Source organism: Drosophila tropicalis, unplaced genomic scaffold (assembly GCF_018151085.1).
Source record: "Drosophila tropicalis isolate 14030-0801.00 unplaced genomic scaffold, ASM1815108v1 contig_393, whole genome shotgun sequence".
Lineage (NCBI taxonomy): Eukaryota > Metazoa > Arthropoda > Insecta > Diptera > Drosophilidae > Drosophila > Drosophila tropicalis.
The window spans coordinates 4,986,303-4,999,002 of NW_027172855.1; the positions used below are offsets into that span (position 1 = coordinate 4,986,303).

The window sequence follows — 12,700 nt, forward strand, 5'->3', positions numbered from 1 at the left end:
ACTTACAACCAAATTTTATACTATTTATGAAAACATTTTAGTCTTAGAAAGTGTCTAAAACCTTGTTGGCTTTTTAAATCTGTGGTTTTACTATAGTAGAAGCTATAAGTAATGAAGCAAGTAAGTCGACTCGTCGACTCGGGTATACCATACACCAGGTGAAACAAATTTTTTTAAATTTCGAAAACCAAATGTACATGTATGTCTATTAAATTGTTTTTACATGTTTCATAGTATGTGCTATCTCGCTCACTCTACGAACACACGAGCACTCTAGCGCCGCTACTGGCCAACGGCCAATTCTGGCCTTGTAGACCGCGTAGTAAAATACGTTCATACGCATATTTTGCATGTTTCTAGTCCGATTTCAATCAAATTTGGTAGTTTTGTAGAAATAGATAAGATTAATTAGTCTGCCGAATTTGAATGCGATAGTCAAAAAACTACAGGAGAAAATCGGTTTTTTCTTAATTATGGAGGCGGAAGTGGGCGTGGCAAAATATGAAAATATATATACTCTGCGCGAATACTAAGCCAGTATACATACTAAATTTGGTGACTTTAGCTTTGTTTGTTTTTGATAAAATCAGTTTTGTTTGATTTGCGGGGGCGGAAGTGGGCGTGGCAAAATTTTTAAATAGCCAGTTTCTGCGCGTCTATTAAACTAGTCTGCATACCAAATTTGATGTCGGTAGCTGTCATAGTTTTTAAGAAAATCAGTTTTATGTAAATTCCGGGGGCGGAAGGGGGCGTGGCAAAAAGTTTAAACAATTAGTTTCTGCGCGCCAACTAAACGAGTATATAAACCAAATTTGATGTCTCTAGCTGTTATACTTTTTAAGAAAAACAGTTTTATGTGATTCCTGGGGGCGTAAGGGGGCGTGGCCGAAATTCCAATTAACTCTGAACATGTGCATACTACACGAGTATACATACCAAATTTGGTGGCTCTAGCTCTTATAGTCTCCGAGATCTGCGTGTTCATACGGACGGACGGACGGACGGACGGACGGACGGACGGACGGACGGACGGACGGACGGACGGACGGACGGACAGACGGACATGGCTAGATCGACTCGGCTATTCATCCTGATCAAGAATATATATACTTTATAGGGTCGGAGAAGCTTCCTTCTGCCTGTTACATACATTTTGGCGACTTTAATATACCATTTCACCACTAACCATAGAATACATAGATGCGTCAAACTCAAGTTTTTTGATTACAAATGCTAGCCTGAGTCTGGAACCCCAGAGAACTTCGGCAAAAGCCGAACAGCGTAGAACCCCAGAGAGCGGTCGCAGCGAGGCGAAAACGTTCGCTCGCAGCACTGTCGCTACGCATCGAAAATAATTCAGTCTGCCACAGATCGCAGAACGATGAGCGCATGTCTGTGTCGCTGTGTCTCGTTTTGCATATGTATGCGTACACTCGTCGGTACATGCTCAGGCTTCGTAGTGTGTGTGTGTGACGTGAAGTTGTACAACATCGCATTTCAATAGTTCCCTCAACCAAAATTTTTGATTTTCGACAAAAAGCGACAATGCGAATAGGTAATGCCTCTGTGAAAAGAATATCAAGAAGTATTGGCATCAGATTCGTATGTGTCACGGTGGCTGTGCCGATAGAGTGCTCGCTTGGCGATCGGAATATCACTGGTTCGAATCCCAACTCCGATTATCGTTAATGAAGGTTTTTTCTATCTATTTTTTTAATTATATAGGCTTTTTATTATACAGGCTAGCGTTTTTTATTCATATAAGAATAAATTAAAAAAATATAAACAAAAAGAAAAAAAAAATAGAAATAAATAAAAAAAATAAAAATAAACAAAAAAACCTTCGTTAACGATAATAGAGTTGGGATTCGAGCCAGGGATATTCCGATCGCCAAGCGAGCACTCTATCGGCACAGCCACCGTGACACATACGAATCTGATGCCAATACTTCTTGATATTCTTTTCACAGAGGCATTACCTATTCGCATTGTCGCTTTTTTGTCGAAAATCAAAAATTTTGGTTGAGGGAACTATTGAAATGCGATGTTGTACAACTTCACGTCACACACACACACTACGAAGCCTGAGCATGTACCGACGAGTGTACGCATACATATGCAAAACGAGAGCACAGCGACACAGACATGCGCTCATCGTTCTGCGATCTGTGGCAGACTGAATTATTTTCGATGCGTAGCGACAGTGCTGCGAGCGAACGTTTTTCGCCTCGCTGCGACCGCTCTCTGGGGTTCTACGCTGTTCGGCTTTTGCCGAAGTTCTCTGGGGTTCCAGACTCAGGCTAGCATTTGTAATCAAAAAAACTTGAGTTTGACGCATCTATGTATTCTATGGTTAGTGATTTCACCCTATGGGTGTATGGTATAATAAGATGGGTCATGGATGGATCCAAGAGGAGAAGTCTGATGTGTCTAGACTCTAGACAATGGATTCTAAAATCATTTTCGAACTTTTCTCCGCGAAACCAGGGAGTCATTAAAGTATTGTTTAATATTAATAAATCTTCATGGTTAAAAACTGTAGTAACTTTTGTCGTTGGCATTTAGTAAGTTGCAAAATCTTGATCTAGAAAAGTATATAAACATTTATTGTTGTACTTTTATTACAGCCCTTAAACTGTCATTTCTTAAAAAGCTATCATCGCTTTGTCAGTCCTGGACTTTATCTTCGCTTTCTTTGTCTAATTTGGCCCGTATTGCCCGTTGATATCTTGATCTGAGCAACTCTCGTCGGAGTGTATTACTCTCGGCCTCAACGGTTTCAATGAGCTGCGAAATTGAAAGATTAATTTAAAATGAAAGCTGTTAATAACTTGTAACTTACGCTATTAGTTAAAGCAGCTCTTTCAATGGTTTCCGGATCAGCATCATCGTCCTTTAAGCAGCACTCACAAGTGGAGGAGGCCACATGTTGGCGATATCGTCGATGAGCATCAGCATCTTCCTCTTCATATTTGGGTGGAGGATCGTCATCTTCTTCATGGGCAACAGGAGCACTCGGTTGCTGTTGTTGTTGCTGATGTTGGGCTTGCTCTAGTTTGGTTTTAAGTGCTGAAACCTCATTTCGCAAGCTTTGATTTTGCATTTCTAGTAGATCGACCTGCAATATAAAACAATTCAAGAGCAATTTCTTGTGTTTTATCAGTTGATAAAGAAACCTACGCTTTCTAGTTCAAAATCCATTTCGTCAATAATGTCGTATGATTCATCTAGGGCTTTCTGAAGTTTACTCAATTTTGCTTGTAGTTCGTCCACTTCATTGCGTTCACTTTGAGCTGATTTACGCTTTTCCAGCATAATTTGTTGTTCTAAAAACACATATCAAAATGTTGGCCTTAGTTTCGCTATGCATTTTCCTTTTGTGGCAATTACCTGCATTACGTTGATCCACTGCAGATTTCATAACCAGTCCAGTTAGTGTCTTTTGCCTTTTGAACATTTCCTCTAGGGCCTTGCAACGTGTTACCTTCTCCAAGTAGGCATTGTGCAGAGTGTTGTACTTTTTCTTGTGTGTTTGCAGTGTATCCAATATGCGGTCACGTTCTTCCTCCAATTGAAAAGCCCTAATCTTGGCCTCTACATGGACGGTGGCATTTGAATGATGATCGGTGGAGGCTCTATTAATGCGATGTCGCAGTAAAATATTTTCCTCCTCCAGTCGCACAATTTGCGCTTTGGCTGTAAAACATAACTCCATAATTATCAAAAGGAATATTAAAATATATCAAGTATACGCACCGGCTGCCAATTCCGCATAGATCATTTGCATGGCAGATGAAGATGGACGCTCCATTTGTTTATTTTTTCCTCTTTTAGTTTTCTTTTATTAAACAAAAATTCGTAAGCATATACTGCTTCAAAAAAAAGTATAATAATAAAGATAAGTTATCAATGTTTGTGGTATCTGAAAGTTGCCATATCACTTGATGTGGAAAATTATTCCCTATGAAATGTAATGCAAAAGTGTGGCAGCCCCAAAATATATATATATTCTTTATTTAAGGAATAGAAATTGTTAATTTTAATTCATTACTGTTTTTCTTTCAGTTTCATTTCGGTTAAATTAATGTGCAACATTTTGAACGCTCTTCCATCCCTGGTAATGGAAACGTACAAAGAAAAGCTTGGTAGAAAAAGCTTTTGGTTCTAGCATCGACTAACTAAAGAGTTCTGTGTTATTTTAAGTAATAATTAAAATTGCTTATTTTATTTTTTAATAGTCGGTACTAAGCACTTTTTGCTCCTATAAACGATTCCCTAGAACTTTAGGAATATTGATATATGTATGTACATTGATATTATATGTTCTGTTTCTAATTTCCTAGCATATTCTACATTCATTTTAATTTTGTGTGTTTTTTTTTTTAAGATAAATCAAGTTTATTTTTATAGTATTTAAGTAATAAGATTCTAATAAAACTTTTTTGAAGATCTTCTGAGCCTGCTCTCGGGCTTAAGGATTCGAATAACCAATTTGTCTCTGATGATATCATTTCAGACGCCAAAAGTGAATTTATGTATTTTTTTCGTAAAAAGAATTTGATTGATTTGCTGTTGTTTTTTTAACCCTGTAATCGCTTAAATTAAAATTAAAATATAAAATCATAATATTTTTTATTTTACGTACAAATGACCAAAGCATTATCAACCAGTATAAAATTATTGATTTGGCAGTGAAAAACGACCCTTTTGTTAAAGCAAAACTAAACTTAACCCTTTTTTCTCAAACTTTATATTTACGTATAAGATTTAATTAGGGAAAGTTATTGAATTGCTTACACTTTGACCAGAGATAAAGTTTTTAACGCGGTTTATAAGAAAATTACAGAAAAGTATGGTAAAATATTTAACACAGCCTCCAATTAAGGAGTAATCTAAAACTTATCCGAATTTCATTCAAATCGGTGAATTGCATACTGGAAATTCTAGTTAAATAGGTTTTCAATTCAACTACTATCTAAGTACAGTGTTTTTAGATTTAAAATAAGGGTAATTTTCAGTGTTTCCATTGATACAGGCCTTTATAATTAGCTTTACTCTCATTGCCATGTATGTATGTACATGTATGAAGAATTTTATTAAAATTTAAACCTTATCTTAACCCATTTTTCTAACTTTTTGAATAGAATTTATCTACATCCTTAAAAAAGAGTTGGCATATACATATTTTTATAGAATAGTGAATATGCAAAATTAAAGTTTGTCTTATCTTTTACTATCCAAGTTTATATTAGCTTAAGTCAGAATCAGATTAGAAGAATAACTTTCCGCCAAATATCCTAAAGTCTCTCTTGAAAAAGAAGATTGAAGCAGTACAAAAATTAGGGCAATTTTTGTCTGCCATACTAATTAAATAAATAATATACTACATATATTAAACAACAATTCTAATTCTTGTACATATTATTAACTCCCATTCATAATAATAATTATAATTATGTCAAGCCAAAAAGATTATTAAAACTTACAATAACAGTCATTGGTGAATTTAATTAAGGATGGCCAGGTTAACGATGGTCAAACGATGATCATAGAATCGTAAACTACTGATTGTTATGCGACTCGAACGCAATTCGGTGATAAATTTCAAGTGAATTCGTCCACTTCGTCGTAGAATCCAAGTGAATTCGTCCAAAATACACAAATACAACACAATTTCCCCTCCTTTTGCTAACCGGCTGGGTGAAAACTATAGCTCGTAACTTTTAACTAAACTAATTACTAATTACATTACATTTAACACTTGAAGTAATTGAGCATCTTATCAACTATAATGGCTTCGATACAGAATTACTTACCAAGTTGTATTCCATAACAAAATTTCTCAATTTATATTTGTCTAGTACAGTATTTTATTTAAATTTATTTCATTAGTTTTTCTCAGGAGTCTCATGTTTTCATTTTCATACATTCATTATTCATCTTTATTGGGTTTTTAATATTTTGTATTAGTTCTTACTTTTTTATTTTTGTTTAATTTAATATTTTCTCTAAATAAAAATATTTCATATTTCTTAAACATAATTTCTTAATCGATGTAATTTGCTTGCGCAGCCAAGAAAATTACACACTCTAAGTCTGTGTATTAAAATCGCCCTTTGTTTTTTTTTTGTTATTCATCGTATAAGTAACATTCAATACATATGGTTGGTTGTACATGGTTGTAGGTACAATATCCATTGTATAATTGTATATAACTAATTCTATATATATATATGTATATATTGTACACATAAGTCTATGTATAACATAATTGTGTGGCTGGTTTATTGGTTGGTGCCAGACTTGGTTGTATTTTCTTTTCATTCTCTTAAAAACTAAATACAATTATATTTCTTTTTGTTTTCTTAGTTGCCAAAATATTTATTAATTTTATTCAATACGGAAAGTGCTCTACACCAATCAATAGTGAACGAATTGAATTTGCTGCTATTTGTCTGTATATTTAATTTTAGAGCTGTGTATATATTTAATTGATATTCTTTAAGGCATTATCGCATTGTAAAGTATGGAGAATTAAGGAATTGTTTGGTTTTTTTATATTTCTTTTCATTTTCTGTCGTTTCTTGACTGTCTGTTTGCTAGGATACCCCTAATGGTATTTCATTCACTGTCACATTTTGCACTGATATGGGGAGGGGACTATACTTTCATATATGTACTTATGTATATATATAAGTATGTACATATAACTCTTTTATATATATATTGTATTTTGCATAAGAATTACACATTCAGCATTTTTCTAAACATTCACTTTAGTTCCATCTTTTTTTTTGTTTTGTTATAACTCACACATTGTTTCACAGCACAATTTCCATTGACAATTGTATTATAGCGACTTATATATTTTGTTTTATATAGTTTCCAAATTTTGCTTTTCTTCCTATTCTGTCTTCATTTTCCCCATTCAAGTAAAAACTTTTTTCAATACACATACAAAATATTTCATTTTAGAAACCGAGAGATTGCACAATTTAACAATGAAAAGCGCTTAGTTAATTGAGATATAAATTTGACTTAGATTAGTAGGGGAAAATAATCAAAAATTAAGCGAAACGATTAAAATTTGATTACAAACGAATGAAATCGATGTGTTTTGCTTTAACTAGAAACTTGTAAGTTATTTTCTATATAGAAAGAGCACTAAATAATTCTTCAAAACGAAATTTTAACATAGCCTTTTGTTTGTTATTCCACAGTTTAGTTCGTTTCAATCGTTTTGTTAAAAATATCTACATTTACGATATTAAAATATTCTTATCACAACGATCTACATCTACAAAATATGCTGCTAGACTTAGTTTCATAAATTATGATTTCTATATCAGTAAATGTCTGCAGAAGATTTTCCAATGTATCCGAGAATGGATTACTTTAGTTTTGCTTTTGAATTGAGGATTTGGGTAGAGTAAAATTTGAACACGGTTATAGTAAGTACTTTTCTAACTGGGGAAGGGTGGGTGGTAGGAAATCGTAGTCAGAAATAAGGGACTTATGTATGTATGTACACAATTAATTTGTTTAATTGAAAATGAGACAAATAACACACTAGCCTGGAATGTTGGGGGCTCATGCAGTTGCTTTAAGATATCTAAAGATGAAAATGCAATAAGCACATTAGGAACATGTGGCAACTACAAACGCTCCTCTTCATCATCATTGTCCGGGATGAGTTCGTTACGATCATCATCATCTATTTGAATTTTCTGATGTGACGTATTTCGTGTATGACGGCCACTTGGGCCAGACATTGAAGAGGAGGAAGTGGTAGCAGCGACAGGAACAGCAGGAACTGCAGGAACCACTGCAGATGATGCTTCTGTTCCGCCACTTGGCAGCATTGTGTAGTTTAGATCCTTTGAATTGGTGCGTCGATGCCTTAAGACACTTAAATCCCCCGTAGCAGCAATTGCATTAGTTCCTCCGGCTGCAATTTTGACATTCAAATCTTTGGAATTATTACGCGAATGGCAACGTGAGCCAGAGCCGCCGCTGCCCTCTACTTCATTGGAATTCTTGGCCACCACATTTTTCAGTACATTCACATTCTTCTTGGGATTATGATGCGAATGCGAATGAGTATGCGGATGCCTGAGAAAGTCCGCATCGAAGCGTATATTGTTGGGCATATAGATTTGATCATAGCTATGGTTACGAGAATGCTTCTTCACAAAATGGCCACAGCCGGTGGTCAACTCATCATCATCATCCTCTTCCGCGCAATCGTATGGCCTTAATTGATTCTGTATATACCGAATTGGCTGCTGCACGGGATTGAGATCCGTTGAGTGATTTCTTGTATGAGATTGGAACTTCTTGAGATTCTTGTATTTGCTTGAATTGGTTGGATTATCACCAGCGGCTGCATCAGCAGCTGCAGTCGAAATGTTACTTGAATTGTGATCCTTGGCAAAACTCTTAATCATCTTCACATCACATGAAGCACTGCGGAAATGTTTTTTCGATTTCGTTTGCGGTTGTAGGCAAGTATTGCTCGGTGTTACCATTTGACCACATTTATCATACCTAATTGTTGAATAGAGAACCAATTAGTTTCAAAGCGAATCTTCAAATCCGATTTCACTTACCAGTAATCCATTTGCATGGTTCGAGAATCGTTACGCGAGTGTCGCAGAATATCTGTGGGTATAATAAGTTCTCCACCGCCGCCAAAATTATTTGGCGCATCACCACCAGAAAGTTTCTCTTCGAATACTGCAAATGAAAAGTAGAAGTATTATAGCCATGAGTCCAGATTCTATTACGTTAATTGCTTACATTTATCCAGACTTATGATAGATCCAATTATGGGATCACTGGCATTCAAAGGCTTCATCTTCTCCAATTGTTTGCGTCTGCGCACTAGCCACCAATCCACCATAAAGATGAAGAGAGCAATCAATTTTACTGAAGCACAAAGACCCACATATCTAAATTCGGGAAAAAACATTTTAAAAATTTGATAAATTCACTAAAAACCATTCTTACTTGTAGCGGAATTTCTCAATGTCATAGATTAGACAACGACCACCTTTTTGTCCGCATGATGATTTCCACAGCAAGCAAGTGGAATCAATGAGATTACCAAAGAGTATGGGTGCTGGTATATAGCCAAATAGACGGAAAATTACGAATTGCATGCCCAAAGCAAATGAACGTTCCTCTTCGGATACCGAACGTAAGACAATCATAAGCAGAGGCATTTGTGTGGAGGCCACCACAAAGGTCATGAAGAAGAGCAATATGAGGAAGGGATAAATGGTGCGACATGGTGTGGCACATGGTCCCGCAGTGGCCACTGGCACCACAGTGACTTCAGCAAAATCTTCATTGGCGCTTAAAGCCTGGGCCTGGCTACCGCCGGCTCCGCGATAAATATTACTCGAAATATTTGCCTGAACACCTGCAACATAAAAAGAGGGATTAGCTTGAGTAATCGAGTCTGCGGCAAAGGATTACTTACATGCACAGTTGGTGTAATTGGAACTGGACGAGAAGGCCGTACAGCCGGCATGGCATGGACTGAAGTAGGTGAGGCCATTGTTACCACAAACTGGCTCTACTTCGCTGGTAAGGCACTCGCAACCAAAATTACAAGCAGCCGTAAGATTCACCTGGAATGGCTGCTCCAATGATGAGCTTTGCTTGTTATAATACGGTATCGTGGTGCCGGCCATTTTGAGATTATCACAACCCAGGAAGAATAACATTGAATAGCAAGCCAGACAGATGACATTTGTGATCAATACAAATTGGACGGCTCCCTTGGGCTTCAATTGGAATCGTTTGAGGATGCAACCACCAATGAAAATCCCAATACAAGCACCGGGCACAGCAATCGAACCGGTGAAAATATTCGCTTGACTTTTGCCGAGACTGAATTGCGTTTCCAGATACTTGGGCAGGAAGACAACAAATCCCGAGACAATCATTAGCTCCATGCAGGCGCCTAGACATGTGACAATGTACACCGGATTCTTGACCAAACGCAGCATTGACTGTGGTATATCTTTAATATCCTTGCCATAGCCAGTATCCACTTTGGGTGCCGACTGGGAATCCTCTTCCTTTGTAGTCACCGAGACAATTTCCACCTTTTTTCACCTTGCCCAATTCATCTGTGGCACTGGAATTATTGGCCAAAGCTGGTTGCACCACACTGCTCTTGCGTATTTTCTTCTTCTCGCGTGTTAGAATCTTGGGAAAGGAAAAGAATGGCACAGCCACTATAAGCAGCACTATGCCGCACAGAAGGAAGCCACCCCACCACATGCCCACCCAGCGACGATCTCCAGGCGCTGCAAAAGAAATTAGTTATTAACAATTAGGAATACCTTTAAATTGTTTGTGTTAACTCACTGATGGATATAATGGTGGACGATAGCGAATCCATGTGAAAGGAGAGTAAATATGCACCAAGAAGAAAGCCCACAACAGGTCCAAAGGCAGCCATGCTGTACATGCAACCAATATACATGGATGAGCTCTCGGTGCGGACATGATCATCGACATAGGTGGTGCCCAGGGTGAAGAGAGGACTACCACCACAGCCGAGCAGAAGTTGGGCCAACACGAAGAGCAACACTGGGCCCGTGGTCGAGGCTTTGCCCTCCAGGCAATTATCTTCGCGTAGGGTATGCGGAGCCAAAGGTTGATTGGACAGGCCACTCGACAGACGTCCAAAATCCATATCCTGCCCTCTCACCAATGCATTGCGACAGATATTATCGCTGGTCTTGTTCATGATCGCTATGCCCGGATTGGGTTCACCGGTAAAGTGCGGCACCATAAACACCAGCGATCCAATGCCCATGATCACTGCCCCAATGCCAATCCATACTGGTATGTGCCGCCTGCTGCCCAAATAGCTGACAAAGATCACTGTTATGACATTGCCAATCTCATAGCTGGAAGCTATCAGACCCGAATAGCTCGAGGGTATTTCAAAACGTTTCTCTATCGTTGTAATCACCGAATTGATATAGCCCGAACTTAATGCCTGTTGCATCATGACCAGCAGGGAGAGCAGGAGCACAAATATTTTAATTCTAGCGAATCTTTGGATACCGTAAGGTCGGCAATTGAGGATGCCACAATCGCCACCCATTCTATACTGCTCCTCATCGTAATCATAGTCATCTTCTTCATCCAGATTGGCCTTACCACCGCCAGCTGATGGCTGTCGACTGTGGCATTTTGGCAGATCAGTGGACATGCCGCCATTTCCTGTGGCCGCATTGTGGCACTGTGGCTGTGGCTGTGGTTGCTGCTGGCTCTGCTCTTGATCCAGTGCGGCATCGATGCTGCTATCGTCCCCGCTGTTCGTTTCCGAGTAGAGGCCAGTCATCTGGTACATAGATTCCTGTCGCCTGCAATTTCGAATCAATTTGGATTAACACTCAAGTAAACAATTTTGGACGATACAATCATTCATTACATTCGTTGTCAGCAAAATAAATTTAAATTCATTATTTGAAATTTTTTTTTTAAATATGTGTGGTTTCTAAGCAGCATCAAACTAATCTAATCTACATAAGTACAAATTTAAGTGTAATGTGAAAAACAAAACATTCTAATTTGTTCACTTTGACATAACGGAAGCCAACTGAAAGCACTACGAAACACATTGATCAAGGGTCAAATGGATTCACACATAGAAGAACCTGCTCAGTCTCGAGGGGACATCGAAATTTTGGTATTTTATGGCCACCAAAGTCCGCCCCATCAACCAAGAACAACCGCCGGCTCGACTTTTACTCGCAGTTTTTTTTTTGTAAAATCTAATTTTCTTTTCAAGTTGTACATATGTGTGTACATACCCCAGTTTATCTGGGGTATCTCTGTAGAGAGAATTTGAATACGTAAAACATGAGATATTGTGTAAACTAAATCAAGCTGAATAGCCGCTCGTTCATCAATGAATAATAACAAACTAAATCCCTTGGCTTTGCCACTGCCATTCATCTTCCTTTGCTTCGTCGGCCTAGAACTTGTCGATGGCCACAGTCAAGGACTTTTGAGGACGAGGACACACTCACACTCGCACACACACACTAAGAGATAGAAATAAAGTGGGCAAGTGGGCCTATTTCTTAGCTTCTTTCTTTTCATTGGCAACTGTAACCAAAATACACACAATCTTCGCAATTTTCCACACACACTCACACTCTTACTTTCACTCTCAGTCTTAATCTGATGGTGGTCTCACTCTGCGGAGTTCCTTCGTCTGACAGTTCCCGCTGATGACTGCGGCATAAAATGAGGCTCACGTGTGATGTGCCACTGGGGCCGCTTGCCATATGCCCCTGGACTTGCTTGTCACGATTTCCTTGCCAAAGCCAAAGGAGGCCGGAGAAGGCCTTTGAATATTTGAAATTTGACCGACTCATCGTAATCGACGGTTATCGATTGGATTCGACTCGAAGGCGGTGCAGGCTTATGAATTATTAAAGCGGCACGAGTTTGCCTCCAAAAGCTAATAATTGATATGAAGTATCGACAACTAATGGGTGGGCTGACGGGTGCTCTTTTGTTTTGTCCTGGGGCTGGGCTGGCATAAGCTCGGATAGGCTTGGAGGCCCAAGACAAAGTGAGGCACGGCAAGTAAGGCCAAAAGTGTCAAATTTATGTAAATAGTTTTTCCCCCTCCCCTCCCCTCCCCTCCCCCCACTACATTACT

The 12,700-nt window shown here is 38.3% G+C and overlaps 2 protein-coding genes across 2 annotated transcripts in view; both read right to left on the bottom strand.

The window, feature by feature from the left end:
- Nucleotides 1–2,579: 2,579 nt before the first annotated feature.
- On the bottom strand, nt 2,580–3,896 carry LOC137572953 (protein Hook homolog 3). Its single transcript, XM_068284808.1, has 5 exons — nt 3,757–3,896; nt 3,391–3,696; nt 3,181–3,326; nt 2,843–3,118; nt 2,580–2,787 (listed from the first exon to the last, which is right to left on the bottom strand). Exons 1-5 carry the CDS (start codon nt 3,809–3,811, stop codon nt 2,668–2,670), a joined length of 903 nt encoding a protein of 300 aa, XP_068140909.1. The 5' UTR covers nt 3,812–3,896; the 3' UTR covers nt 2,580–2,667.
- Nucleotides 3,897–5,846: 1,950 nt separating this feature from the next.
- Oatp30B (Organic anion transporting polypeptide 30B) overlaps nt 5,847–12,700 on the bottom strand; it is a 29,736-nt gene continuing 22,882 nt past the window's right edge. The window contains 7 exon segments of the mRNA XM_068284415.1: nt 5,847–8,547; nt 8,610–8,736; nt 8,800–8,951; nt 9,010–9,424; nt 9,485–10,121; nt 10,123–10,319; nt 10,381–11,390. Of these exon segments, the coding sequence (XP_068140516.1) occupies nt 7,656–8,547; nt 8,610–8,736; nt 8,800–8,951; nt 9,010–9,424; nt 9,485–10,121; nt 10,123–10,319; nt 10,381–11,390 (3,430 nt within the window). The 3' untranslated portion in view covers nt 5,847–7,655.

What these genes read in the sequence shown, in the direction of transcription:
- LOC137572953 (XM_068284808.1), bottom strand. Translation starts at nt 3,811, where the DNA reads ATGGAGCGTCCATCTTCATCTGCCATGCAAATGATCTATGCGGAATTG. An exon ending in CTATGCGGAATTGGCAGCCG is followed by an intron (nt 3,697 to 3,756) that starts GTGCGTATACTT and finishes TATGTTTTACAG; the next exon opens with CCAAAGCGCAAATTGTGCGA. An exon ending in GAGCTGCTTTAACTAATAGC is followed by an intron (nt 2,788 to 2,842) that starts GTAAGTTACAAG and finishes TCAATTTCGCAG; the next exon opens with CTCATTGAAACCGTTGAGGC.